Below are 27817 nucleotides of genomic sequence, written 5' to 3'. Positions count from 1 at the left end.
TTTATACAGAAGCCTTAGCGTCCATAGGGGTTTGGCATTAGTGCCGTCGAGAGAAGCGTGAAAATAATAGTATAGATCTCGCGAGGAAAAGGCGCCAAGCTGTTCCTGGGGCAAATTATATATATGGTTCAGGATATCGGAGAATTTCCCTTCGTGTCAGGCTTGATTCTCGTAGTATCAACCAAGTCAGGGAAAGCCTTCGCGAAAGCTGGCCCCAGGGACCAGTTGTTCAAATTTCTTAGGTGGCTTTCAAAGACTGGGTTGATCAACAATTCATCGGAGTCCCCAGACGAGAGAAGGCAATCGGTCGCTTCGTAAGGCCAGTTCAGGGATAGGGTGCGCGTGTACGGAATGAACCAATTCTCGAATGGGTAATCTTGATATGACATTACTAATCGATCACGCATTCGTGGCCAAGGGAGATAATCGATCCAAGCAGGGTGTGGAGTAAACAGCTGAGATGGCCGGGGTGTGAGCCATTCCGGCAAGCGATCGTAATTCTGCTGTGTAGGGTAGATCTGCCATCGCATGAGGAGAAACATGAGGTAGAGAATAGCGACTTGCTCCGGAAGAGATGAGATATCTGGAAAAGCGCGGAGGATATCGGTGAACACTTTCGATATCGGGTGGGAGTAAACGCTCTTTTCCGGGTTAAGGAGAGAGGTAATCGATGGATACGGAGGACCAACCAGCCTCTGTTTTGACACCCCTTCAGCTGCTTCCTGTTGACGATCGCGAAGGAAGTCCAAGAGGATGCCATCTAGGGGACATGTCGGGGCGACATTTCGAATTGGTGCAGAGAACGCCGACAAGGGCTGGTCAGCCAATGGGTTGTTAAATGATTGCAGATATTGCGGCGATATATTGACTTGAGACGACGGTCCAGAGCATTCTGAACGCCGCAGAATGCCGCCAACTTTTGGAATCTGCTGAGTGCCATCCAGCAAAAAGTTCAGACCTAACCTCTCGCCTGAGCCACTAAAGTCCAGACCATGGGCTAGATTATATCTTTGATAGTCGAACGCGCTGTCAACAGCCCATGGCTGGTCCACACTGTTCAACCACTTGCGGCGAACTCCAAAAACAGTCGCCGCTGGATTCGTGGGAGACGGGCTCTCTAGGCTGGCTGTCGACTCGGCGTACGAAGGTCCACCTGTCGTAGTCTCGAGACTACTTGGTGTATATCGATTCTGCTCAGTTGATGCGGAGAGGTGAGTGGCAGCATCTGGTCTCGAAGCCGTAGATGCAAGGTCTTATTGATTGTAAAAGAAATTATGCAAAAGTCAGTCAATAGTCGCAAACGATAAGACTCCCCGTCTTCAGCTGCTCAGATAAGGACTCTGCTCACCCGACAAGCCCCGCCTGCCAACCAGCGGTTGTATAATCTCCAGGACGGCGCTCAGTTTTCTCCTGATCTCCTCGTTCTCCGCTTGGATAGCCTGCTTCTCCTTCAACGCTGCCTGCAGGTCCAGATACGGCTGCTGCGAGGACAACTCCTGCACCTTTCGCTCTAACGCTTCAATCTGGGCCTTGGTCCGCTCCCGGATGGCCCGTTGTGCCTCCCGGTCATTGGCACGCTTCTTGGCCAGCTGCTCTGGCGTGAGGTGGGCAACACCTCGCGAAGGCGCATTTGTCGATCTGCGCTTTCTCCCTGCGACAGGCGCGGGACCTGTTCCTCCTGCTGTTGTGGACCTAGAAGAAGGAGGCACAGAGGAATCCCTATCATTGGTGGATGCTGGGGAAGTGTTCAGGCTGGAGAGTCTGCTTGGGATCGATTCGACCGCAGGCAGAGCAGCAGCATTGTCCGGGGCAACATTGTCGGGCCCGTTTCCTGGCATGGCCTCACCCGCGTCTCAAGTTCGCATAAGGCCATTCGCGAAGCGGACCTTTTCGTGGAGATGGGAAGGATTGGGCGCTTTGGGCCCTTCGGACACGGTTGAGCGATCTGTATACTCCGTAGAGGGGCGATCCAGGAGGATCATCCGTCCGTGATCTAGCTGAGCGTCATGAGGTGTCCGGGGAAAGTGGAACTTGCGTCTGAGGTGGGGCCAGCGCCGTTAGCAAGTTTCGTTGTAGCAGATAGGTACCTCTGCAATGGAGGCCAAAAGAGGGCCATACTGTCGCCTTTCAATTGTCAGAATAGTAACGAATCGATGTCAACGCTAGAAGAGCCGCACGAGGATGCGTCGCGCGTGTTGTGGAGGTCAGTCGGGCAGACATCTTGGGGCGAGGATGTTGCTGCTAACTTGGAAGATGCCGATTATCTGCCGAAATTGTCAGTGGGAGAACCTAGTTCAATTCTAGAACCTTCAGAGAACGCGTTCGAAGAAAATCTAAGAAATCTCTACATATCTCAACTGATTGTCTTCCTGGTTAAGAGACATGGTGGTGTCATACAGGAGAAAATATCATTCCATATGTGTTGTGGAAGACCCACGTCTGTATATGGGCATTTCTGACATGATCTCGTCAAAGATAACGGGAAGTAAAAATACCATGACCCTATTAGCTAGCAATCATATATATATCTCCGAACGACCATCAAGAACCCATGGACATGTGTATATAGTTCAGTGATCTAAGGTATAGAAGCCACCAATGTACATGAGCGAAATCAACACTTGACCATAGCAGAAAGTAGCTTCGACATCAGGAAAAAGTTGCCTTTAACAGCATGTAATAAACATATATGTTTTTTTGTTCGCCTGTTGTACATATACCAACCCAAAAATGCAGAATCGTCTCGGGTATAGACGAGCCGTGAAGGAAATAAAAGGTTCGATAACCCATGTCGTATGTATGGTCTGAAACACCAAGTGAATCGAAGCAAACATCAGTCACGGGTACTATCAAGGCATATATACTATGTAAAACGTATCCCCGGAGGACTCCATGCATAAGTGCAAAACGTTGAAAGATGCTTCGAAATAAAAGCCGAAGAGGGACTGGATAGGTTAAATCGGCAAACGAAACGGGGTTTGATTATTCAATCATATGGCCCATCTTTCCGATCTGCTTCAGAATCAGTAAACCAGAATGTTAAAACGAAGGGATCGAAATGGAAGGGATTCTATTAGGATAAAACCCCTCTCAAGCAGGCTCTGATGCTGAATGGACTGACCTTTGTCCTCAAATAACCTTCTATTTCTGTACTCCTGATTCCCTTCTTTCCACCAGTTCGCCATGCCAACGGGATCATTGGAACTCTCTCTTTGACGATAACTTCCCGGTTCGGCCCTTCAACTGCGCGGACTTTGTCTGGATTATTCGTGAGTAGCCTGATTCCACTACTGGTAGAATCAGCACCTAGACCAAGGTCAACCAGCATCGCCGTCGCGAGGCCGTAGCTCCTGGCGTCAGCGGGATGCCGCAGGAGCAGATTCGCCTCCACGGTATCAGAGCCTAGGTCTTGAAGGTTGTAAGCTTTCAGTTTCTCCCCAAGACCAATTCCACGGCCCTCTTGTCGAAGGTAGATTATGACTCCACCGGGAGAAGGCGCAGAGGAACTGGTACCAACGGCAGAAGAGCTATCGTCCGACGATGATGATTCCGACGGCATAGACATAAGTCGTGCTGCCTCATCGAGTTGTTCACCACAGTCGCAACGAGCTGACCATGCTGTTTCGCCTGTATAGCATTCTGAATGAATCCTCACTAACGGCGCTTGAGTCGCCGTACTCTGTGCCGCACCGGGCTCACTCAACGCTTTGGCAACTGCCTCATCACCGGCATCGGCTGTTCCCTGTGTTGCGCCTTCTGGTTCTTTCCTGTTAGCAATGTCGGATTCTGTGTCATCATACCGACTGCTGACCCTCCCGGGTCGCAGTCTCCCCACATATGCCCCCCGTATCATTCGGTCCATCTCTGTCTCCCCTGGTCGCACGCGATCCAGACTGCGGCTCCTAATACTGTTTCCAAACACGATGGCTAAGTGTTCCTTGTCATCAACGTCGTTCTGATACAGGTGAAGAAACATCTCCGCGCCTGTCGTAGTGGGGATGCGAGCGCGAACAATACACTCGACTTTGGGTAGACGCGCGAGTAATTTCGGTGGCTTTGTATGTGCACGTTCATCTGCCAGAGATGATAATTGAGATTGCCCATGGAGTGTCTGGTCTGGATTTAGGAGGTTGCCCGGCGTTGCTGGTGGTGTGAAGGCGGGGGAGACGATCGACTCGGGCAGGGTAGGAGTCGCGCCTCCATCTTCACGTTCATCGTTGCTATCCCGGTCAGAACGCTCAAGAGGACCTCGACTTGTGATCTCAGAAGAAGATGATGAGGGCGCTGCAGAATCCGAATTGAGGGAGTAATCGCGGATGCCGTGATCGGGATGGAGGGGTTGCGGCGAAAAGAACGGAGAGACGTGGGACGGCAAGTCGGGCATCCTGACTCAGTGGGAGGGAAGGGGGGCAAGATGGAGGCGACCAGGAGGACGAAGGAGCCGAGCAGGACGTGTCACTCAATTGGCAACCTTCAGGAAATCCATGGGTGTTGGTGCGATAATGTCGGTTTGTCCTTTGAACAGGAGTCTGGAGGCTTCTTGATCTCATGCGGCATGCGGAGACGGACCTCGGTCACGCCGCTGAATAATCCCGCGCGGACATCTCCAAAATTTGAATCGGCCCCGACGGCACCTGATTTGTCAAGTCTGACAAGTCGGAGGCGTTGGTCTATCCACAAAATAATACCCGGGGATTTCGGGAAAGGTTGCTGCGTATGGTAAAGGATTACATTCTATTTGTGCTAAACAGTATCCAGTCTAGCCCCGGTTTCCAATGGCTTCCATCTCTGTCCACCTAATACGGAAGATTTTGAAGACACATGACCTATCAGCAACTCCAACTCCCAGGTAAACCCTACTCCAAAAATGCAAAAATACATGTAGATAACGGGGTATCATGATCCGGGAAGTCCATGGTTTCGCGTTGATTGAGATTCTTGCGTAGGTTGGTCTACTTCCCGGGTATATCCAGGACAAACCGTTTATCCACCTCCATCTCCTTGTCGTCCTCCTCGCCTTCGAATTTCAAGCGATAGACGTCCTTCTTTGAGCCCATAACCTCGGCCCGATAGAAGGTAGTTGTGTCTGGATATCTAGCGAGGACTTGTTTTCCAACAGGGAACGAAGGCAGTGAGGATCCGACTTGGGGGATCGGAATCAAGGAAGCAGCAGTGGTCTTGTAAACGGCTCCTTGTTCGCCGTTTTCATTCGGTTCAGGATCCTGGACATCATATCTTGCAAGATAACCTGTGTCAGCTGGCAGGGTAATTATTTAGGAGACAGACATACCGCTTTTTGTGTCCTTCGCCCGAGATACCCTTTATAATGCACTGGATGCCTTCGCCCTCAACGCCTTGTTGCTTTTTGTTGTGCTTGAAAACCACTTCTGCACCAATAACAAACTGACCGCTGCGCTCAGCGAGAGTGCCCTTTGTACCTTCCGCTCCCTCCTCGATCTTGACTGGGGCTTCTCGGCCCTCTCGAGCCTGAGTGCTGGACACGCTAGCACTTCGCTGTACGCTTCCTTTAACGCGATTGAGCTTATCTGAAACGGGGCCTGTTGACGGGCCTGGTGAGTCAATAGCACTGTCCGTCTCATTTCTCTTCTTTCGGGATTTGGGTAAGGAGGCAGCACGATTTAAAGGAGCTTCCGCTTCGGAAGCCGAGCGTAGTGCAGTCAAAAGACCCAAGTTCTTAATTACATCACTCGGTTCATCTTGCAAAATAGCCTTCTCCTCCTCGCTAAGCTTCAGGAGTTGCCGATACCAGCTATCGAGTTGATTGTGTTCGCTGAGCGTCGGTTCTGTGTTAATTCCAAGTTATTAGATGTTAAGTCAAACCAAAGCTGCAATCATAGATTGTTAATTCTTCAACGGAGTTTCAGGGTCATTAAAACTTCAACGTGTATGGCTTTGGTAAGACCCAACAACACGAGTTTGGCAGTTTGAACTTCGAAGACAAAGTGAGGGGGCATGCTTCGATAGAAGCAATACATAAGAAACTCAGATTTCAAAGAAGGAACGGCATAGTGAGGTGGACCGGGAAAATGTTGATCTCATCAAATGGAGAGAGGCAACACGTGAACTGAGGAAAAGAGCTGTCATTAACAGCTACAAGATTGCCCATCAGAACGCTCAGAAGATGGAAGCATAGATGTGTCTCCAGACCGTAAGCAGGGGATTCGGAAGCGAGAAAGAGCTTGGATAGAAACTTCAGACAAAGGGGGAAAGGGCCGATATAGGAAACATGCGAATCTCTATAACCCCGGGCTGAAAGACCTGAACAGAAGATGAAAACTACACTTACTATTACCATCTCTCGCGATTTTCTCATTCAGAGCAACGATTTGTTCTGCGAGAGCCTTTTGCTTGTCATTTTTCTCCTTGGCCTTGCGCAGGTCCAGGAGAATCTTGTTCCACATGTCGGTCTCCTCGTTAGCTGGGAGGCCATTGTCTCTGGTCGGAGGGCCTCGGGGACGATTCCGCGACATCTCGTTCGAGTTGACTAAGTTAGCAGAGGCGCCTGGACCTCTCCCTTTGCTGGTTGACTCGACCCCTAGGCTCTTTCGCCTCTGTATGTCCAGAGCCTCCCACTCGAATGCGGAGACAAGCTCTGGCCTCGAACTGCGCGTTCCGCGAGCGACGCCCTCCCCTGGATGACCGGGCCCTGAAGATAAACCTAAAGGGAGACCTCCAGATGGGTTATACGCAGACGATGCCGATGTCGAGCTCCCTAGGGATTCGATAGAACGAGGCGCGGCGGCACGGACATCACTATTCTCCGACGACGCTTCGGGGGGCGTGATGGTCTTGGCCGCGACGGGTGGGATCTGCGGGCGGTCGCTGGAGGCACCGCCGCCACCGCCATGCTGGTCCCGGCCGATCATGTCCCCAGCACCTCCCTTGCGCGGTAGCCGCTTGCGGTCCTGAGGCATCTCTCCGCCTCTGGCGTCACCCCGATTAGGAAACCTGCAGGGCTCAGGGCTCAGGGCTGGACCGTCAGGGCTCGCCAGTCACGGGACGGATGCGGATAGCTTGAGGCGTAGCAGAGACGATAGCGGGGAAGGAGGCGGGACAGCGGTGAGCTGCTTCTGGGGTTCGTTCGAGGACGCAGGTCCTGGACTGGAATTTAAACTGCCCTCACTCTCAGTGTTGTTTTTGGGGATCGCCGTCGTGAATCTCTTCTCTTTTGATTTTTATTCTGGTCATCCCGTCAGCCGCTGTGTCCCTCTTTGAGCTCCCGCGCGACAAGTGATATACTCAGGGATCCGCCGCGAAGATGCAGGTGCCATTACTTCGTTTGCAGTGTGGTAAGCTTTTTACGTGGGACCTAGCTGCAATTCACTACGACTAAGCCTTTTAATCAACTGCAAGGCGTGAATAGCTACGATTGGGGTATGCCGTTCCACAGCTCCTGTTTACCCTTAGTGCGGCGCTGAGCATCACTATAGGCAAAGTTGGCCAGGAATCTGCCGCCGCAAAATACGCTGCCGCCACGGCAGCGCCAGAGTTCTCGATCGAGGCGGACAAGCCATATGCAGAAGTCAGTACTTTTCGTGACATTGATCAAAGGGCTTCAAGGCTAAATCGTCCATCAGCTATGGATGGGCACGCACCCCTCCCTTCCGTCCAAGGATCTTGAGACGCAGCGAACATTGCTTGATCTCGTCCAAGACAACCAGTCGTTGATGTCGACGGAAATCACTGAGCGATATGGCGGGAAGCTGCCTTTCCTTTTCAAGGTTCTGTCCATCAACAAAGCCCTGAGCATCCAGGCACATCCGAACAAGAAGCTTGCTGTCGAACTGCATGCGAGGGATCCTAGGAATTACCCTGGTGGGTTCAGGCTTTCTGTGTGGACCTCGTTACGTTTACTTTTATTGACCTCCTTTGACAGACGACAATCACAAGCCTGAAATGACCATTGCCATCACCCCTTTCGAAGGACTCTGCGGTTTCCGCCCTCTGGCTGAAATTCTTCACTTCCTCAAGACTGTCGAACCCCTCCGCAACCTGGTGGGCTTTCAGGCAGCCAGCGACTTTGAGCAGATAGTCAAGGGTTCGGAGAATTCTGAAGACCCAGATGTCGTCGAAAAGAACAAGGATGCGCTGCGTGCTGTATTTACTTCCTTGATGCAGTCATCTCTAGAAAGCATCGAAGCTGCTGCCAAGGAGCTTGTCGCGGCTGCCGAGAACTCTCCGGATACGTTTGCCATCTCGACCACTACCCCGGATACCAACCCTAGCAACCCAAGGGAGTTGGCTGAACTGGTAGTCCGTCTCAATGGGCAATTTCCAAACGACATTGGGCTGTTCGTGCTCTTCTTCCTCAATTACGTCAAGCTCGAGCCCGGCGAAGCCATGTTCTTGAAGGCCGACGATATTCACGCATACATCTCTGGAGATATCATCGAGTGTATGGCGTCGTCCGACAACGTCGTGCGAGCGGGATTCACGCCTAAGTTCAAAGACGTGGATACCCTCACGAAGATGCTGACATACTCGTATGCGCCCATCGAGGAGCAAAAGATGTACCCAACCGAATATGCTTTTGCCACCCTGAATACAATCGCCTACACCAGCGCCTCATCCTCCGTCCTGTATGACCCGCCGATTGAGGAATTCAGTGTCGTAAAGACCGATTTAAACAGAACAGGCGCGAAGGCAACCTTCGACGACATCCCTGGACCCAGCATCTTCATCTGCACTCGCGGCAAGGGAAAGATCACTGTCGGACCGAAGACCGAAGAGATGAAAGAGGGCTACGTCTTCTTCGTCGGAGCTGGTGCGCAGTGTGCGATCGAGAATACCGGAAGCGGGGAGGGAGATGATGATGTCTTCACCACTTTTAAGGCATTTTGCGAACTAACTGGTAAAGAAGACATGGTCAATGGGTTCTGAAATTTTTTATTTTGCTGAGAGAATCATTCTATGACGAAACAGGACCGGCTCACAGACGACGAATTCACAAAATCTGATGATGAATGGGACATCTCCTGGCGTTGATCAATTTTTGAAGCCATCGACAAAACCTTGGCTACAATTCGCTAATTCTAGAGCTATGGCGGCACGGAATATAGAAATTCCAATCTTTAATAGAAAATTAATCCATAACATGCTGCTGGCCTATCCGCAAATTTGGGCATCGGTCTATGTAAAGCCTTTATCCAAGTTCAACTTTGTCGAACTGCAATTAACTGTGATTCTTTAAGACAGCGGTTTTCATCTATCAATGGACATTGTATTATGCTATTTTAATAGCTGGAAAACAGGCAAGAAACATATATGACATGGGTTGTTTGCACATCTTGAACGAGCCTTCCTGAAGACTCTTTCAACCAACCATAATCCTCGATATCCTCTTCACAATGCATACCACGATCGCGGGGCTGGTGACTTCTATGCTTCTGACTCCTGAGAACTTCATTATTCTTCTTATGTGATGCGCCTGAAACTCCGATTTTCCTCAATCCCGCGAGGTAATCTCGAGGACGATCGGACAAGGCGAACAGTTGAGTAAAGGGTATGTTATGTGGTTGTAAATATCGATTGACGCAGTGGCACCTGCAGTCATTCCCGCAGGCCCAGTTTCTTGGTAAGTCTTCGTTCCCTCCGTGATGGATCTTACGAGGAGACCTTCGGAGCGTACTTGGCAGCTGCGGTGTCAAAGAACGCGCTCTTCTCCTCCAGATCAGTGAGGAAAGGGTGCGACGGCTTGACTTGCTTTAGACGTCTACATGGTAAAAAAAAGCAATGGACGTTAGCCCTCATTTCTGAATGGACCGTTGCTTTTGGGATGAGATCGCTTATTATTATAGCTTTGACGCATTTCTAGGCCGCAACAAGGAACAGGGGACGGGATATAAACGTACGAAATAAGCTCCTCAGTGTCCTTGCCGCTCAGAACATTCAGCACAATCGTATTCGCGATCAGTTCCGCCTCATCGGGGTACTTCTGGATCGCTGCGGACAGCGCGGCTTCGGCCTCAGGGAGGCGGCCAAGGTGCAGCTCTGCGACAGCCTGTCCGACGATGGAAAGCGGGGAGGAGGTGCTTGGAGCCGAGGCGAGCTCTTCGTAGACGTAGAATGCGGACTGGTATTTCTCGCCGCCCTAGACAAAGAGGTCGCGGTTAGTTTCGTGGTACTGGTTGCACAGATATGTATAGACAAAGTGGATGTGCAGACTAGGGAGACATACGACTCTCAGACCAACCCAGGATTCGGCCAGGTTGATGAGCAGCGAGTCCTGCGCCCAGCGCTTCGCTGCTTGGACTTCCTTCAGAGCGAGATCGGTACGGTTCTGCTGGAGGTGAATCTGGACAATGAGAGCCACACTGGCACATAGAAAAGCCCATCAGTATATCCATATCGCCGCAAGTTTGCAAACAGTATATAGCGCAACTCACGCTTCAAGGCTATCCGAATGCCTCGTCAACAGAGCCAACGCATCCTCACTCTTTCCTTGAGCCTGGAGCACAGTGCCACACAGGACCTGCACTGTACCATTCTCCGACTCAGCCTGCGCCAACTGCTCCGCCGTCTTCAGCGCAGACTCGGCGTCCCCCGCTGCGTGTTGCGCGAGCGCCTTTACCGCCGCAAGGTCGGGCGTGTCCTCTTCGCCCTCGACTTCCGCGAGCACCTCCTCAGTTTGTCCCAGGGCGATCTTCGCACGGAGTTTCAGCACGCGCGCAGGGAGGGTATTCTCGGGGGAAAGAGATGAGGTGTCGAAGTCGATCACATTCTGGTATTGGCCTTGGTGGAAGGCGTTGTGAATGTTCAGGAGCTCTGGGCATCGCCAATTGGGCAAGTCAATCTGTGATTGCTCTGCGCGGAAAAAAAGGAGATGAAAGGGCAGCAGATTTCACTTACCTCCCTCTGCTGAGAATGGATCCATGGTGTCTGTTAAAAGGTTGCTTGTCTAGTAATGATTGCTAGCTGTGCGTCGCCGTGAAACTTGCCAAGTTGATATGCCACCTCTACATCGCAGGCGTTCCGTCCTTGGCAGCTCAGCCGAGATAGGCACGAACTTATCGGTGGAGCGCTTGGGGCAGGTGGCCCGACCGCCGGGTAAAACTTGAGTCTTGAGGTCACTTCATCTCACTACTAACACTGCTCTTGGATGATTAATGCAGACAAGAAGAGAAAGCTCTGTATTCCACTGTGGTGTTTAAAGTACAAAAGTACAATATTAAAGCATAGCTTGACGAATGAATACATCCATTTGTTTAAAAGGTATATGCAATGCATGCCCTACAGTCCGATCCATGAACACCAATCTAATTCCTTAAACGCCTTTACAAACTCCGTTCCCATACAAAAGCATAACGATTTGGATATCGATGGTCAATAATTAACCCAGAGCACATTTGCCGTGAAAAAAATCTCAATTCCAGCTGCCAATAACATTCAGTCTCCTTTTCCCTTTAGAGAATGACGACAGTCTTCAATTTCCTGCGAGCTCTAACCTAATGTCGAAGGGAGCTTTCGTGGTGCCAGATGGCTCTGAGTTTCTTCAGAAGGTTGGACTTCTTGTGTGCTAACCGAGAAGACCTGGATACGGTCTCGTTCATGTCGTCCACGACCCGGGCGAAGCATCGAACTGGGCAATCGACAATGTTGCTTTCAGGATCGTGGGAGGTCGTCGCATTCTCCTTGTGAGTCGAGATCTCCACGATTTCTGGGACCATGCTTTCCCACTTTTGAAGCACCTGTTCTATGACGACAGGGTGAATGACGTGAGGCATCGGCTTGGGGGAGCAGGACTTGGTCTTTGCAGTTGGGAAGCCTTTGAAGAGGCGAGTCTTGCGGACTGGCGGCAAGTCGATTGATTGTCCTACTGGACCGAATGGCGAAAAGATGTCGGCGTATTCGTCGGCGTACATCAAAGTGGTCACAGTTTCTCTTTTGTTCTCGAGAGGCAATGCCTTAAGCCAGCAGTTGTCGCGTAGATTGTTCTTCGGGTTGCGGTTTGGACTGGGTGTGTATGGTTCCACATAAGGGAAATGGATGTTCACGATGCTCTGAGCTGCCATTTTGCGCTGAGTCGATTGGATAACTCGTCTCTGAAGCTGTTCGATGCGAAATGGATGCAATTTAATGAGGCTGGCAAAGATGTGTTATGTGGTATCCAGAAGCCCAGTGCAGCGTTGCAGTACAGCGATGTGTGGCTTATTTGAAGCAAGTGAATGAATGAGATGAATTGACTTTGGGTGATGCAGAACGAAAGCAATTGCTTCAGAGATGGCCCGTGAATTGAACGCTCCTTTTATGAGAATCGGGTGACTCCGAGACCATTCCTGGTCTCTTAGAGTACCAGAACTTCCTGCTGTCGGTGAATGTCATCCCAGACTTTGTTGTCCCAATTAGGTATAACAGCCACCGAAGCCGTTGGTGGTCACCCCCAACCTGTAGTACTGACTCGAATTTCCCCTAGGAACAAGGTTGGTCAGGAACGAAGCACTTCCATGGTTTGTTCCAGGAACATGCATTGGCTGTGCAGGAGTTCTGTCTATTTTGAATGCCATTGCCCTGTGCTATTCCCCCTTTGCATCGTCTACCCCCAGAACCAGGTATCTTTATTTCGAAACACATGTCACTTATGCTCTTTGGATGATATCTCTATACAGCTCCCGCAGTCAGTTTTCTTCATCTACGCCTAATCCGTATCCTCATAGTCTAGATATACCGAAACCGCCCCCTTCTCCACGCCCAACATATCTCTTCTGATGTCACCAATCTTATTTGCACCCACAAGCGTCATTGTCCGCGACAGCTCGCGCTCCAATATGTTAAGGACCCGTTCAACACCCTGCTGGCCTGAATGACTAAGGTCCCATAGCGCTGGCCGCCCAATAAAGGTGAAATCAGCACCTAAGGCAAGAGCCTTAAAAACATCACTTCCCCGACCGATCCCACCGTCAAGGATGACAGGAATACGATCCCGGACGGCTTCCACGATCTCGGGCAGAGCTTGAATGGTGGAAGACACCGAGTCAAGCTGACGACCCCCGTGGTTGGAGGCCACAATCGCGTTAGCGCCGTGCTCCATAGCCAGGAGAGCGTCTTCGGCCGTCATGATCCCCTTGAGGATGATCTTCAGGGACGTCAGGAAACGCAGTCACGCCATTGTTTCTGCCCACGTGAGACTGGCGTCGTTCATCGTGTCGGAGGCCTCGCGGGAGAGCTTGTACGCCTCTTCCTTAGTACGAGCATTCATAAGGATCCTGTTCATCGTCGGCTTGGAGACTTTGCGCTTTGTCCCGGGCTCTTCGATATTGGCGAGAGACAAGTGGTCGGGGAGAACCAGGGGCGTCTTTCGCTCATTTATGCGATTTCCAAGAATTGGAGTGTCCACGGTGAGGGCGACTGCCTTGTAGCCAGCCGCTAATAACAAGCAGGTAAGCACAAAAGTCAAGGTTAAGATGAGAGACATCGTTCTACGAACCTTCCGCCCTCCTGATCAAACTAGCGCTCTTCTCCCGATTCCTCGAGATATAGATTTGGAACCAAAACTCAGGAGCAGGGCAGTCATCGCCTTCCTCTACCCCGGGAGCTTTGATAACATCCTCCAAGCTCGTCGTCGACTGCGTGGACAAAATCATCGTTGTCCCCATCTTCGCCGCTGCCCTTTCCATATCCAATTCCCCATCCCCTCCAACAAGCTTCTGCATGGCGGACGGAGCGATCCCAATCGGGAACGGGGATACCTGCGGTCCAAGAGAGTGACACTGGTGTCCACGGAAGAGACATCTCGAAGGACGCGCGGACGGAGTATCAATCTGTAAATATAAACATCATCATCATCGTCAATTAATTGATCGTGAGCGGTAAAAATAGAAGATACAAAACAGGTAAATAAAATGAACTGAAGAACCAGAAACCATACAGTACATACATACCTGTCAAACGCAGCAACATTCCTCCTCAACGCACACTGGTCGTCCGAGCCAGAAGAGTAGAAGTCCCAGACCGCTTGGGGAGCTTGTGCTCCGCAGCGTGGAATAGTTCAGAGACGGTTATTGGGTCATCAACATCATGATCATCATTATTATTCTTAGCCTTGGCTCTGGACTGATAAGTGTCGGTTTCGAGCATCGTTCTTCTTTTCGTGGTCTCATGTTGGTCGGGCATATTCATTGACCAAGTACCTACCTACCTAGTTAGGAAGGTAGTAGGAGGTTCCAATCCAATCCAAAGTACCTGATAGCGACGCGGGAAAATCCACCCAGCAAAAGCAATTCGATCTGATATCCAAGAGAGAACAAACAATCCCAGGCTTGTCTAGTCTATCTTAAGATCGTCGCTTTAGATATCTCTCATAGAAAAAATAAAACAGACTTAATGGCCTCAGGCCAGCTATCTCCACTTGACGGAAATGACTCACCTCCACTTTGTCCGTAAGGAGAGGAATAGACTTTTATCCGAACCGGGTATGTAGGAACGACTGCCCTGGTACAGACCTCCGCGCTATCATAGTACATACAGTACGAAGTAGTCCGGGGCCCTGTGCCAGACCAGACAACGGACCTCGACCCCGCAAGGAACAGACAGCCGGGAACTCTTCGACAGGGGTCGAACGGAAAATTAAATCCAGAATGATGGAAAACTCAGTTGACCAATCTCTGGGAGCGATTTTGTGTCCCCACATCTGGGGGGCTCTTTCATCAAGACCAGAGACTTACAGACAACAGATTAAATTGTACAGTATAGAAGAGCCGCAGCAGTTTCCGCACAGAGTTAAGGTGAAAAGAGCGCTCCGGCTCGTGTCTCTCGATTAAAATCAAGTATGGGTACAATCTAATACAGACTGACTTAAGAAAATAAGGTCACTCAGCGCCACACTGTAGCATGCGGGATGTCATCTACCCGCCGCGCCGCAAGTGAGCTACTAGTTTCGCCAAGTAGAGTGAGATAATATCCCCTTCCATGTAGATCCACTTTTGCGGCCATAGATGCAGATGTATGTGGTGTTTCTCTCACCAATGCTACCGCACGTATGCCCGTTGTCAATTTCAAAATTTGTGGAAACCTCCGTTATCACCAACCCAGTCAACCGAATCCATGCAGAAAGGGTATGTATGCATGCGAGAGATACAAGTAAAACTGGACGAGACATGAGGAAACTCAAGGAGTAGAGGGTATCGCCAGCAGGGTATAGCACGACAGAAAATACAGAAACAAAGGACGAACGAGAGCCGAGGAACAAAAAATACACGACAGAAAAACGAGGAGAAACAGAAACGCCTTGAACTCCCAATCCCAATGCTGATAAAGTAATACTCCATGCACACATACCGCAAGTTTCAAACACATGACTCCTGAAGCCGAACTCAAGCTTATCCCCATGCCCGCGAGTTTGGCTGCACAATGCTGATGCTAGTTTGCAATATTCTCAAAGCTCCATACTAAGAAAAGAGTCGATAAGTAAAAACGCCGTTCCTTTTATTTGCACATAGTTGGATTCATAATTCAGATGATTGTATAATCGTTGAAGTGATGCTTGGTGGAATTGAATCCAATGACGAGGTCACAGATCATCTTGTCGAAGAATATTTAAAAGCAACTGATAGACTGCAGTTGCATTTGGCTGTTTAGGTGAAATGGAGACCCGTAACGTCTCTTTCTATACAGACGACGGGTTGAGAGGAGGAAACGAAGAGGTCGAGGTCGCAGAGATTGTCGGTGTCAAGGCTGGAGAGCCATCTTTGCTTCTGCACAACTCGTCATCTGGGCTCCCCTGTTTCTCGCGTGCTTTTTCCTGCTCACGATCTCGATCTCTCTCGGCTGACAGATTTCGCTTGAAGACAGTCTGGCCAATTTGCCGGAAGATCCCCACGCGCTCTGCCTTGAGCTCCTCAAGGTCCAATCGCTGAGCAGGCACGGGATCCTCTTTCGTGATTTTGCAGAACAATGTTGAGAATAGGTACTGGTCACCACTTCCGTCATACAATGGTAAGTAACGGTAACCTTGGGAGAGGCTGCTTAGTTTGGCAGTGAATGTGGCAAGTTGAATGCTGTTGTTGTTCCCGGCAGTACGCCCATCCAAGGAACTCCAGACGACCCACCGCACAAAGACCAGGTCTGGATATTTTGTCTCGAGTGATAACTTGAACTGATCATTGAAGATCGGGCTATATCCGTTGCTCTGCTCAATCTTGGTTCGTCGACGATGTGGTAACCCGATTCCAGACATTCCATTACGAGCTGAAGCATTCATTCCGCCCTCGCCGAAAGCGACACTTTGGCCTCTGTCGTCCGCACTGAACATTTCAATTTCGATATATGGATTGATGTTGTCGTCTGGTCCCATGCCGCGTGGTCGGGGAAGCTGCTGGGCAGATATCATATCCACAGTGAAACGCACAAGCTTTCTCTCCAACCTCGGCTTTGACAGGGAGTCCATGGTCGGCGTCGGAATTCGCAAGCTCTCAGGTTTGAGCACATATCCCGTCCGATCCGTTCCTGCAGCGAACATAGCTTGATTCATCTGCATCCCAATATCATACGTCTGCCAGTTAAGAGCAACCATCTGGACACCGCGCCGCCAGAATGTATTTGGATCGAAATTTGAGGACCGCAAACGAAAGCCTGACGGGTAGACCCGGGTGAGATACCTTCTGTTATGTTTCTCCAGCAGAGCTTTATTTTCGGAGTCGCGGCAGATACTTTCAAAAGACCGCTCCGCGAACGAATAGACATGGTTGAATCGCTTGCTCTCCGGAGACGTGAAGCTGTGCCATTTGTATCCACGGGTGTAGACCCCGAGGTCCGAGAGAGGTTTAGTGATTTTACTCTTCTGGCGTTTCTTTTTCTCACTTTTGATAGATACTAGTGCACTGTCGCTATCCTCAGTCGCACTACTCATACTTGTTGTCGTGAGCGACCGTCTTCCTGGCGTCCAGAGCAATCCGGTGCCTTCCCCTGGACCGATAGTGGGTGGGCTCGAGAGAGGCGGACAGGCCGTAAGGTTCGGACTTTCCGGCACTGTTGCCCGCACGAAGGGAGAGCTCGAGCTACGCTTACGCCCGGTAATGGTGGTGGTTTCGGGTGTTGTAAGGCTACCCTCATCGAGTTCGTCAGATGATTTGACCTTCACCAGAATACGGCGTTTCAGGTCTTCCGGAGACGGGAGGACATAGCAGTTTGCGAGAAGCGGTTCGAGCACAAGCTGGTCGCCGAAGGTATCCTTCATGATCTTGACCATTGCCAGCTGCTGCTCCGGGTTGCAATGCACTTCTAGTGATATGATAAGCGGAAAGTCGGACGAGAAGAAAGCATAACGATTGATCACCGTGATACAGTCGGAGAACAGAACACTGCTAGTCATAGTTCTCCCGTGTGAGACGATCGGACGGCCATCGGCACCATCCCAGCAGTCAATCTCAACACAACGACAGCCTTGTTGCAAGGCAGTTATGTAGGCCTCCGTACTGGATTCACCTGCCACTTGTCTGCCCAGTAGATAGGTGTTGTGGGAGCTCGATATGAAATATTCATTGAGCGGTCGATCAAATCTCGACTCCGGGGGACGAGAGGAATAGATTCCATTGCAAGCTGATGCCAGGAATGACGAGAATGCGTCGAAATTCATTCGAACATGGTCATCCAAAGGCTCTGGGGTAGTCTGTAAACGCGACTTCGACCTATGAACGAACCTTTTGAACATTGAAATCCAGTAGGTTTTATCATTTTCAACATCTTCCCTCTGAACTTCACGTAGGAAAGCTAGAAACTCTTGCAGGGTTAGCCCCTCCTTCGGTTCGGTTGCTATCTCCTTGAAGATACTCTTGAGATCTTTCCGTTCCTTCAATCGTGAGAGAAAATCCTTAAATTGAGCAAAATTTAATTTCCCGCTACCGTTGGAGTCAGCCTTGGAGAACTGAGCGCGAAGCATATTTTTTGAACAGTTGATATGCAGGCTTCGACAGACGCTCTCCACGGCCACCAGGTCAAGGCTCTCTGTTTCCCCAGGCTTAAGCCCTTGAGGAAACAGCCTGGACATTTCTCGCTGCCAGTGAGCCTTCAGAACGATCTCGCTCTGGCTGGATCCAGCCAGGCCAGCCATAAGATCGATTCTGTACCTAGAAATACCTTCGAGCGTCGTTGTCCAGAGTTCAAGGGTGTGGTTGTCAGGAGCAATAAGATGCATTGTCTTGACGGGTCTGCCCTTGGAGCGCTCGGGATCTGCAAATATGATAGTGAACCATCTGCTCTCCGCATCGTGCGGTATTTGATGCTCTTCCCGATAGTTGCGAGCGTCAACACCAACACGGATCTCTTTGATGTCATCAATATAAAATTTCTTGGCCGGATTAGATAGGTCCCAAAAGACTTTGGCGGAATCAATGTCCAGGAAAAACCTGACCTGTCGGCACTTTTTCTTCGTGACCTTTGTGAGGATAGTACCGCGCTGGAGCGCAGAGTCGACCTTCGGCGCGACAGTGCCCACTTCTCGCGTCAATGGAGCGCGATGCTCGCTGGTCACGCTGGTTGCCTCCGAGCCGCACCAGGTACCTTGGGAATCAAAAACTTCGTGGTCTTCATCCTCATAACTAGAATCAGGGGCACCCTCTCGGCTGTTCGTGTTCCCTGTCTTGCTGTCACTTCGTCTACGCATAATGACGGGTCCCGAACTGTGGTCCCGCTTGTCGTGCTGTGAGACAGATTGCCTTCTCCGCGTGAGTTTATTGGCGGCGCCCCGAGATATCCTTCGCATCAAACCAGGACCCTTGATGTTATGAGGGATGACGTCGTTCGGGCTCGTGGAGTTGGCGTTCGCAGGGACAGCCATGGCAGACTCACCAAGTTCGAGAGGAGCAGGAGAAGTGGGATTGGCAGGGAGATTTCGACCTTGAGATCCGTCTGCGGCACTCTGTAGTGGGGTGCCCGCAGGGCTGGAAGCATTGGAAGCGTTGCGGGCCGCAAGCGCTGAACGCGGGGCGGTGGCAGCAGAAGGGGAAGTCGTCGCGGGAGGTGAAGTGATAGAAAGAGGAAGAGACGTGATGACATGTTGGAGCTGGGGGAATCGGGCAAGAGAAGTAGGAAGCTTTGCGCCGGTCTGAGCCTCGCCATTTAAGGCAGATTGTGAGGAAGCAGTCGTAGAGGCCATCGCAGCTACCAGCTGAACAGCACAGCTCCAGAGCTGGAGACAAGCACGATGCGAGCCGTGCCAAACTCCAAGTCACCTGGACCCGCCGGTGGACGAATGAGTTGCAGGGCAGCAGCAAGCAGGCTGCGTTTTAGGAATGAGGGAGTTCCCTGTAACTGAACGGAAGAGAAACTGGGAAGGTAACGTGTTTGAGCGATGTAGTGCAGTGACCACGTCCTTAGGAGGTTTGCTGGGATTTTGATATCTGCATCTTGGCCCTGCCTGCAATGCAATGCGAAGTAGCCCTGCCGGAGAGCGCTCGCGGGAAGAAATGAAGGTCTTTGGAGAATAATGGATCCGGGGAGTGACCCTGTGGAGCTGTCCCACGAGGGCTTCCCTACTCTTTCTCACCGTGCAAGCTCTGATTATCGTTATCACCCCTTTCTTGCCAATGACCACCAACGACGATGACAATTTCCTCTCTGCTCTTCCTCCCTTGTCCCAATCTCCCTTTTTGGCCCTTCTTCTTTCCACTTTTCTCTTGTGAGTCGCCTCTCTGACCCCTCTCTGATTGTTGTCGATCTGCCGGGACGACGGGGGAAGCTACCCTCCTGCACGAGAGGAGGGGATGGCGGAGACGACCAATTGACGATTGCAGACAAAGAGGGGCAATGCGTTATTTGGCGAAAGACTTATGCAAGTAACGAGGCATACGTGCTGCACATGTAGCTAGGGAGAGCAGCCCCGTAGGCGGCTCGCTCGAAGGAACTGGGTAAAGGGTCCGTCGACTAGCTAGCTCTCTGTCGGCCAAGCTCGCATCCGCAAAGAGCACGGCGGCAGGGAAAAGTAATAAGCTAAGTCAATCGTAATAACCACGATGGAAATTATTCTGCCAGCGCAGCTATGCAGGTGGGCAAAAGCGGAAGGACCAGCAGCTGTAGCAGTGATCGGTGCTGGAAGTGGATTGGACCGGGGGGTTATGAGCGCTCGTAGTGCTGAACGGTCAAATTGGAGTTTCCTGCACGATCGTTACGTGGGGTGGTAATTTCGAAAGACCAGCAGCCAACGCTGGGGCAGCGCAGGCGGGCGGACGAAGCGAAAAAAAACGCAAGGGATCATGCGACGAAACGAGCAAAGAACGTAACTTGTCAAACAAAGGGTACGGGAATCGAGAGGTCCAAGTAGCAGCTGCGAGAACAGACGAAAAGGGAGGACCGAGGAGTTTGGGCCGGCGGGATAGAGATTTTTGGAAGGTTCGATTCGAAGTTCGATGAAGCCACCCTAGTCGATGTTTCAATGGTGACTCTTCACGAGCCCTTGGGGCTGGAGAGCCCTGCAAAAGCTGGGGTGGGGACTGCCGTACGGATACAGTAACGGGTACGGGTAAAGACAGGGCCCACGATGCAGCCTGCCGCCGTCTGGTTTGCCCTAGCGCGCGGTCAGGACGGTACCGATACGGCAGTATGTGTCTTGTATCGAACGTAACGGTCTGTGGTGTACAGAGTACGTAACGGTCGTACGTCCTGGTCCTTCTGCGTTGCAGAGTAGAAGTAGAGAAGCACAATGATGCGGCTTTTGACGCGTATTTGTAGCCTGATTGCGGCCAAGAAGCGAACCGGCACTGTGACCGCAGCAGTTGAGTGTCAGAGTTAAGGTAGTGATAATGTACAGTTACAGAAACAGATGCGGATGGGTGCAAACAAAGAAGAGAGTACTGATAAAGAGAAAAGGAGAGGAAAAAGAAGGGAGAAGTCGGCGGCGACGGCGGGAGCAAGGGAGGAGGAATTAATAAGAGGTTAAAGGAAATACTAAGGAGATGATGATGGGCTCTGTGTGTGGATTTGCGGTGACTTGTCTCTTTCCTGCACATCCAATACTGAAGGCCGACTGGATGGACACAGAGCAATCCTACGAATAGCGCATAGTAATGGCGCCGTACGCCTGCCCAAGATTCTGCCAGGATTGTAACAGCTTTCAGAGCTCCAAAACTCAGGCTCCAAGACTGACAGGGCTGGACGAAGGAATCGCAACGCGTGGATCCGTCGCTCTGGTCATTGGTCGATCTTTTCCGGGGAATTCCAGTGTCAATTTTTACAGAGACGGGATGTTTCACGTCGAACATCCTCATCTCCTGCCGGAGATCTGCTCCTGCACATCTGCAAGATGTGCAACTCTAATCTGTGGAGAGTGGATATGGCTACCTCATGGCTGGGAATCTGAAGGGCTTCAATTCTCATGAAGTTATGCCACACATGACAGTACGGTCCCAGCACTTATAGTATGGTCATAGGAAATTCTCCCGAAGCGTGCACCCCAACCTTGTGTTTTTGCTTTCCCCTTTATCTTGCAATAATAGTATGACAAAGTTTACCGGAAGCTATTATCTCTTTGCCCTTCTGACTCCTGAGGGGCAACAACGGTGGCAACGCCGGAGACGGGTCGGGTGTTGTGCGCGGTCTCCAATGGCGTGCTCTTTGTGACCTGTAAGCTCGTCGAACCAGCCACGGCCACCCCGTAGCGTAGGTGCTTCTTATTACCACGTAGAAAGCCGCCTACTGTATACACCCACTGCCAGGCGAAATGTACGGAATACTCCGTCCAACGCAGTCACAAACAACTGGCACCGTCGTTTCGGGAACGAGCCATCCAGCACAGTCGATCAAGCCAAGTCCGAGGTCCGCAAGCAGCTAGTTGGGCAATGTCATCATCCGTAGCGCATGCCTAAAAGGCTGCTCATTCAGAAAGAATGATGCCCCCGTTCCTTTAGGCTGGGTGCCTCGTAAGCCCTAAAGGCACCAGGGCTGGGACCCTGAGTTACCAGTCTTGGTGTCCGTTCACACGACGCCCTAGTACTTCCAAGATGCACGATTATTATGCCTGTCTGCTCATAGCCTCATAGCTGTCTCTCGCATCCATTTTATCTCGTGTTATTCATTCCTGTAAGGATTCCAGCTAGCTGAGATTGAAGTCAATTGAGGAGGTGACAACATTCATTTATTGGTACCAACAATTTACAGTAGCAACAATTGTAGAAAAGCGGAGAAAGAAAAGTTAAAGTATGGTTCAACTCTCCAGGGGGCATAGGTTGGTCATTAATGAGATAATGTGCCGACGAGAGCATATTCCGGAACGGTCGGTGCCATGTGTCGGCCAAACCTCATCAGGGGAATACAGCAAGTTGACTGTTGACAACTCGTCCGGAGATGAAATCATCTGTGGAGCGTGTGGCTCCCACGTCTTCAAGATTCCAATCTGGTATGGAGAATGGAGTTGCCAAGTTTTGATAATAATAATGGAGCGACGAGACGACAAGATATGGGATTAGGAGAATAAGTGGGGAAGCCGTTAAGCAGAGGCAGTTGGCAAGAATATCAAACCCCTTGTAAGTTGACGTTATCGTATCGTATGTATGAAACCAGACAGTACACAGTCGAGAGCAACGTGACCAAGTATTGGCAAGGGCGAGGATCACTCTCCTCGCGATTCATGGAGGTAGACAAGCGATGAAACGATGCTTCACCCGAGAATGCTGTCGATTCTCACAAAAACAGCGGTCAAGCCACGGAGCCACAGGATGTGGGCAGCTCAGCTGGTACCTTTCTTCCTGGGCCCTGTATCACGAGGTAGCACCTCCTTTTCTGCCCTACGAGGCGTCCATACCGCTTGCCTGCGCCATGGTTTCTGTACTTTTGCTTTTCTGCCGTCTTTACTCTCGACCGCCAAATGCAGACGCTTATGCACCATGCAGCCACTGTTCCGGTTATTTCATCAATCTCCCAGGATGTGGCATGGTAAGCTTGCCGGGGTCCTAGGCGCTGTCCAGAGCCGCGGGCTCCCTTCCCCTCTTTCGCCCCGCGCCAACTACCCAGCTGGTTGCTGCTCCCTACTGACTTTAGATACTAGGCAAAGAGATGGTGAATGCCTGTGCGCAACGATTACATGAGATTCGTGTCCTGTACTCCATATTTTGCGCTGTTCGGCTGGCGCGCCTAATGGCATTCTGCTTAACTGGCATGCAACGATCTGCAATCAAGAAATGATACTGTCAGATCCTATGTGCACTCACCCACAAGTAGCACGAACTTCATATGAGAGCATTCTGAGAAATCATCGACCTGATTCGAGTCAGACTGTCCAAGATGTACACCGTACACGTTTGCGCATTCTTGCCTCTGGGCTTGCAAATAAGACCAGATAAAGCAGCCAGGACTGAAGATTAGACACGGATCAGATCAGGTTATTTCTGACATCCTGCACGCTGAATAGATATGCCAGTGTTAGTTTATCAACGATTGCTCTATCGGACATGGATGCCATTGAGCACTCAGAGAACGAGGCTGTACTGTATGGATAGAAGCTGCAGCCGAGCATCTCTCGATTCTGAGTTATTACTGGCAGCACTCTGTACGCAACAGATCAGGTGCTGACATGTTTACCCTCAGGATCCGAAAACCCCGCAGTTTTTAAAGATCAGAGGCTTTCTATCTTAACTCTATTCATCGTCTATGCTCTCCCGAAGCATCTTGACTCCGGGATTGGCTAAACACGGCACTCATTTCGCATCTTAACCATGTCGTATCACCATCGGTTTCCGCCGATATGTGCAGACTGCCGGAAGCGGCATAGATGCGGCTCCTTCAACTGGCTTCAGCTCAGGCCTTCTGCTCAAGAGAAGTTAGAACCGCGACACCAGACACTCGGATCACTCAAACCTGGCGGTGGCGACCTTCTAGTTTGCGTCCATCTCATGGCATGTTTGCTGCCGCTACCGCCGCGATCATCCCAGCCGCATGACCTAGTTGCCAAGAAGGCACCGAGAAGTTTACGAGTCAATTGTAGTAGCTGATGATAATCAAGAGAAGTCACTCAATATCACTTGCCATTATTAGCGACTTACGTCTGTTCCTGTAACATGCGCTTCATGGATTGCATACCACTTGGTTTCATTCACATTGTGACGAGTGTTAGTGCGTCCCCTCCCCTTGTTTGCCTGAGCTTTGAGACCATTTCATGATCTTCGACTCAGGCATCTCCCTCTTCGGAAATAGGTAAGTAGGTATGGGGCAACGTTAATCACGCCCTCAGGCCTGGGGGTCACGCACTACGTCATAGCTACCACTCCTGACCGCTTGTATTGTTGTCAGAGTATTCACGATGTCGACATCGTTGACTCGGCTGTAACGCGATGTGACCAAATCTGTTGAGCGCCAACAATCCTGATTCATCCTTTAAGGATTACCCGTCCCCTTTGCTTTCGAGCGCTTTCCAGTGCATGGTGGCATGCTATGAGGCCGTTTCTGGGTGACCATTGATGTTACCACAGACAGTTAATTAGGGTTCTTCCATCAGACTTTGATTTGCGAGGTGTCAGGTATCAGTATCCTCTCGCCATTGGTGGTAATTGAATCGATGTGCAGTCTCTCCTGGGCGGACCGCCAGCGGTGGTGTTCGGGTAGAGCGTGCGTGCGCCGTACCCGTCTAAGATTGAGGATCATTGGCTTGCTTGGCTGTTCTGTGGGGTCATTCCCAACAGTGGCCCACCCCTGCCGGTTGACACGTTCAAGCCGAGGTTCCCGCCCGACGGGAGTTGAGGAGACCTCCCCCTCAAAATCTCATGTGCACGCGCTTTTGCTTTCGATCGCACCCCATATGGTCCGACCTTGAAACAGCGATTTCCTTTGTGGATGTGCTGGAGATCATTGACTTTGATTGTAGCCAGGACGATCCGCTCCAGCAAGCAGATCCCTTTTGTGCGTGCAAAGGGCGTCATCCGGTGCCTGCGGGGGATGACATCATGACTACTCGGCGCACTGCTGGACCTCCACGCGACTACGAGGAAGGAGCATGCTTTTCCGCCGCAGTGGTCGGACCGACTTGACGCTGGCCTAGGGCGTTAGCTCCAGGAGGGAAATCAATCTTCGCTTACCACCTTGTCATACATGACATTACCAACGGTAATACCACCGCGTCTTGATACGATTACGAGGTAACGCGAGCGTGGCTTGGTGCAGTACGGGGTACGCAGGCATACCTAGTGGCTGTTGCCTCGTGTCGCCTGGTTTAGGCCACGACCAGACGATCTACAGAGCACTACGTAAGAGCCTTCAAGCCACAGCCCGTCACACTCAACGTTTCTGCCAGATGTCAGGACGTTGGAAGACTTTGAATATTGCTCGTACTTTTTCTTACTTCTAATAGCACCGTGGCAGTGGGGTCTGGAGACTCGAGGGCAGTGAGCTCGCTGAAAGCGAGAGGCCCAAACACGGGAATCATGGCCAGTAATCCTGGACTTACCCAACCGGATGGAAACGTTGCGCCTCTTACCTGGGGGCTTCGTCACTGATCCCAGCCCTAATAGGGTTCAATAACGGGCACTTATCGAAGGTTTGCCGCTGTCGCTCAGATACCCAGGAATCCCAATAATTCGCAAGACAGCGATTTCTTTGTGCTGAATTGCGCATCATTGGCAGGGGTAGCTTTGCGGTACTCTGTACGTGGTACGCAGTACTCCCACGTAATCGTGCTGCTTCGCCTCAGTCATGGCATTTTATCGCTGCCCTTAAACGAATGCTACCTTTGGAGCTGTGCAGCTTCCTTCAGCTCTTACCGTCCATGCTCCGCGCCTACCAGGCCGGCTGTACTCGGTACATGGCATCCGTCATCTGCATGGCCTGACGTGCGCACCAGAACGGTACTACATTTCAGCAACGTGCTGCGCTTCTTCATGCACTACTGTGGAGCCTCGTGACTCGCCTCATATCTTGCCGCCTTCAGCGCCGCTAATTTACCCCTCAATCCCAAGCTGACGTTTTTGGCTGCTGCTTGGCTCCTTGTAATCCTGCAGATAGGACCCGTAGCGAGCAGGTGTCATCCAGTGCTTTTTGACTTCCGAACAATAATAGTGCTGGAGCCTGGCTATAATGCAGCTCGGCGTGAGCGATTCTCGGAGTAACAGCTTCCCAGCTCGTTCCGTCCCGTTGTCGCTTGTCATGGCAAGCCACTTCTGCTCAGTTAGGGCCGGGACGTTATGTCCGAAACTCGCATTGACAAGAGACCGAAATACTGGTTCCATGGAATGCGCCGCGAAGCTCCATGGTCGATCGTCGAGATCTTTCGATCTCATGTCCTTATCTACGGCTTCTCTAAGTTTCCATACGCTATTTCTCACCATTTCCATTGAAAATACTCTATCTATATTTTATCTGCGTCGAACGTTCTCGAAAATGCTCACAACAGCAGCCTTTGGACGGTGACTTGACTGTAGACATCCCCCCTATTATTACCGGGTTCTTCCTTACACAATTCGCGGTCCTTTTCAGCTAATGACGACTAGCCGCTTCAGGCTCCGCTGACCCTGAGGTCCCGTGCCTCCTCTCAGTCTAGTTTCATGATGGTTTCAGTCACGCAAAATTCTTTCTCTGCAAGGACCATGGGAGGAGTTTCATCCCCAGTCCTATCATCATTAGCAAAATCTGGACTCTGGACCCATGATAGTGACTCTTGACGATGTCAGGAGACCAGCCTGCTTCCTCTTTGACATTTGATGAACACAGCACAACGGTGCTACCTTTGTCAACAAGTGCATCCTGCTGTCGTTCTGTGCTTGGCTCGGTCTTACACCGTTTCTAAGAATAGTTTTAACTGCCAAGCCGCTCATTTCCTCTTGTCTCTTCGGCTGCCCTTTTTTCTTCTAGAATCCTTCGACAGACCGCATGACCCTAGTCCCCAGCAGGTGAGAATAATCGCCTGCAGTGATGCCTGATTCCTGCCCCGTCGCTCTGGCCTTAGCCACCTCGAGGCCGGCCACCTTTTCTACAACTCCGAGATGAGGCTGTGTCGGTCCCTGGATGTACTGGGAAGATTTTCAAAGAACGGGGCCTTGGTTTTTACCCTCAATCTTCCAACCTTCTCAAGGAACTCATAATCCGGTTTACTTCCCACGGATGCTGAATCCGGTGACTCGTATAGTACTGACAACTTGCCTCCGCAAACTGTTGGCGACTGACCGGCGCATGCAAGATCGGGTGCCATCTGCATGCACCATAATTTTTCATCCCTTGAAATCTTTGTTTTCCGGCTTCCTACGCTTCATATCTTTTTTTCCTTTTCTGGTGATGTGCTGTACAGTCTTTTACACAGTACAGTACCATTCAAATTTTGTAAAGGTCTCCTAGGATGCTTTTGTTGGTTTCAATCAAACCCTGTTGTTGTCAAGTCAGCTGCCTTGCGACGCTAAAGGCTCCTTATTTTTATGTCGTGTTAAGGTGGTATCGCAGCATCACTGAATTGCTACCGTCAATAACACAATGGCACGATACATACACAGTTGGAGATCAATAACACGTCCCGGCTCCATCTCTCCCGGTACTCGCCGCCACTTGACCCTTGTCTGCGCTACTAATAGATCATATAATGTGCCTCTCAGCGCTCCTGAGTGGCGTGCAACTGTCTTCCTATAGGAATCGCTGGAATCTTAATCTGCGATCCGACGCTTTGGAACCCCATGTTTCCTCGATATGCATAAAACCTTGATCCTGGTTTCAGCCCCCTCGCTTCTCCTTCCTACTGACTTAGTGACTCTCCACTTCATCTTAGAAGAGCCGCCAACCATGAGAGCAACTAATCGGATTCAAGTTTTGGACCAAACCTGAGCTAGGGGAGCGTGATTTTTTACTACGCCATCGAAATAATCTCCACGGTTCGCTGGCACCCCCGTAAGAAAAAAAAAAA

At 50.9% G+C, this 27817-nt stretch overlaps 8 protein-coding genes across 8 annotated transcripts; 1 reads left to right on the top strand and 7 right to left on the bottom strand.

Annotated features, from left to right (window-relative positions):
- Window positions 1-128: 128 nt before the first annotated feature.
- VTN00DRAFT_9312 (uncharacterized protein) lies at window positions 129-1838 on the bottom strand (the record flags this gene model as incomplete). The annotated part of the gene is made up of 2 exons (XM_069436259.1): window positions 129-1252; window positions 1349-1838. 2 exons carry the CDS (start codon window positions 1836-1838, stop codon window positions 129-131), a joined length of 1614 nt encoding a protein of 537 aa, XP_069284897.1.
- A 1144-nt stretch (window positions 1839-2982) lies between these two features.
- Window positions 2983-4384, bottom strand: VTN00DRAFT_9311 (uncharacterized protein; the record flags this gene model as incomplete). Its single annotated transcript, XM_069436258.1, has 2 exons — window positions 2983-3012; window positions 3122-4384. The coding sequence occupies 2 exons, from the start codon at window positions 4382-4384 to the stop codon at window positions 2983-2985; spliced, it is 1293 nt and encodes a 430-aa protein (XP_069284896.1).
- Window positions 4385-4952: 568 nt separating this feature from the next.
- Window positions 4953-6935, bottom strand: VTN00DRAFT_9310 (uncharacterized protein; the record flags this gene model as incomplete). The annotated part of the gene is made up of 3 exons (XM_069436257.1): window positions 4953-5235; window positions 5291-5804; window positions 6308-6935. 3 exons carry the CDS (start codon window positions 6933-6935, stop codon window positions 4953-4955), a joined length of 1425 nt encoding a protein of 474 aa, XP_069284895.1.
- Window positions 6936-7279: 344 nt separating this feature from the next.
- On the top strand, window positions 7280-8901 carry VTN00DRAFT_9309 (uncharacterized protein; the record flags this gene model as incomplete). The annotated part of the gene is made up of 5 exons (XM_069436255.1): window positions 7280-7310; window positions 7375-7395; window positions 7452-7543; window positions 7599-7836; window positions 7898-8901. The coding sequence occupies 5 exons, from the start codon at window positions 7280-7282 to the stop codon at window positions 8899-8901; spliced, it is 1386 nt and encodes a 461-aa protein (XP_069284894.1).
- A 723-nt stretch (window positions 8902-9624) lies between these two features.
- On the bottom strand, window positions 9625-10894 carry VTN00DRAFT_9308 (uncharacterized protein; the record flags this gene model as incomplete). Its single annotated transcript, XM_069436254.1, has 5 exons — window positions 9625-9733; window positions 9873-10111; window positions 10199-10334; window positions 10407-10785; window positions 10870-10894. The coding sequence occupies 5 exons, from the start codon at window positions 10892-10894 to the stop codon at window positions 9625-9627; spliced, it is 888 nt and encodes a 295-aa protein (XP_069284893.1).
- A 571-nt stretch (window positions 10895-11465) lies between these two features.
- Window positions 11466-12032, bottom strand: VTN00DRAFT_9307 (uncharacterized protein; the record flags this gene model as incomplete). Its single annotated transcript, XM_069436253.1, has 1 exon — window positions 11466-12032. One exon carries the CDS (start codon window positions 12030-12032, stop codon window positions 11466-11468), a length of 567 nt encoding a protein of 188 aa, XP_069284892.1.
- A 623-nt stretch (window positions 12033-12655) lies between these two features.
- Window positions 12656-14094, bottom strand: VTN00DRAFT_9306 (uncharacterized protein; the record flags this gene model as incomplete). The annotated part of the gene is made up of 4 exons (XM_069436252.1): window positions 12656-13062; window positions 13147-13383; window positions 13445-13778; window positions 13933-14094. The coding sequence occupies 4 exons, from the start codon at window positions 14092-14094 to the stop codon at window positions 12656-12658; spliced, it is 1140 nt and encodes a 379-aa protein (XP_069284891.1).
- A 1528-nt stretch (window positions 14095-15622) lies between these two features.
- Window positions 15623-19108, bottom strand: VTN00DRAFT_9305 (uncharacterized protein; the record flags this gene model as incomplete). The annotated part of the gene is made up of 1 exon (XM_069436251.1): window positions 15623-19108. One exon carries the CDS (start codon window positions 19106-19108, stop codon window positions 15623-15625), a length of 3486 nt encoding a protein of 1161 aa, XP_069284890.1.
- Between the last annotated feature and the right edge of the window lie 8709 nt (window positions 19109-27817).

The sequence above is a fragment of the Thermoascus crustaceus genome (genome assembly GCF_041956765.1).
Source record: "Thermoascus crustaceus strain CBS 181.67 unplaced genomic scaffold VTN00scaffold_7, whole genome shotgun sequence".
Taxonomy (NCBI): domain Eukaryota; kingdom Fungi; phylum Ascomycota; class Eurotiomycetes; order Eurotiales; family Thermoascaceae; genus Thermoascus; species Thermoascus crustaceus.
The sequence above is the reverse complement of the archived record's forward strand: the minus strand, read 5'-3'. Positions and strand labels throughout refer to the sequence as shown.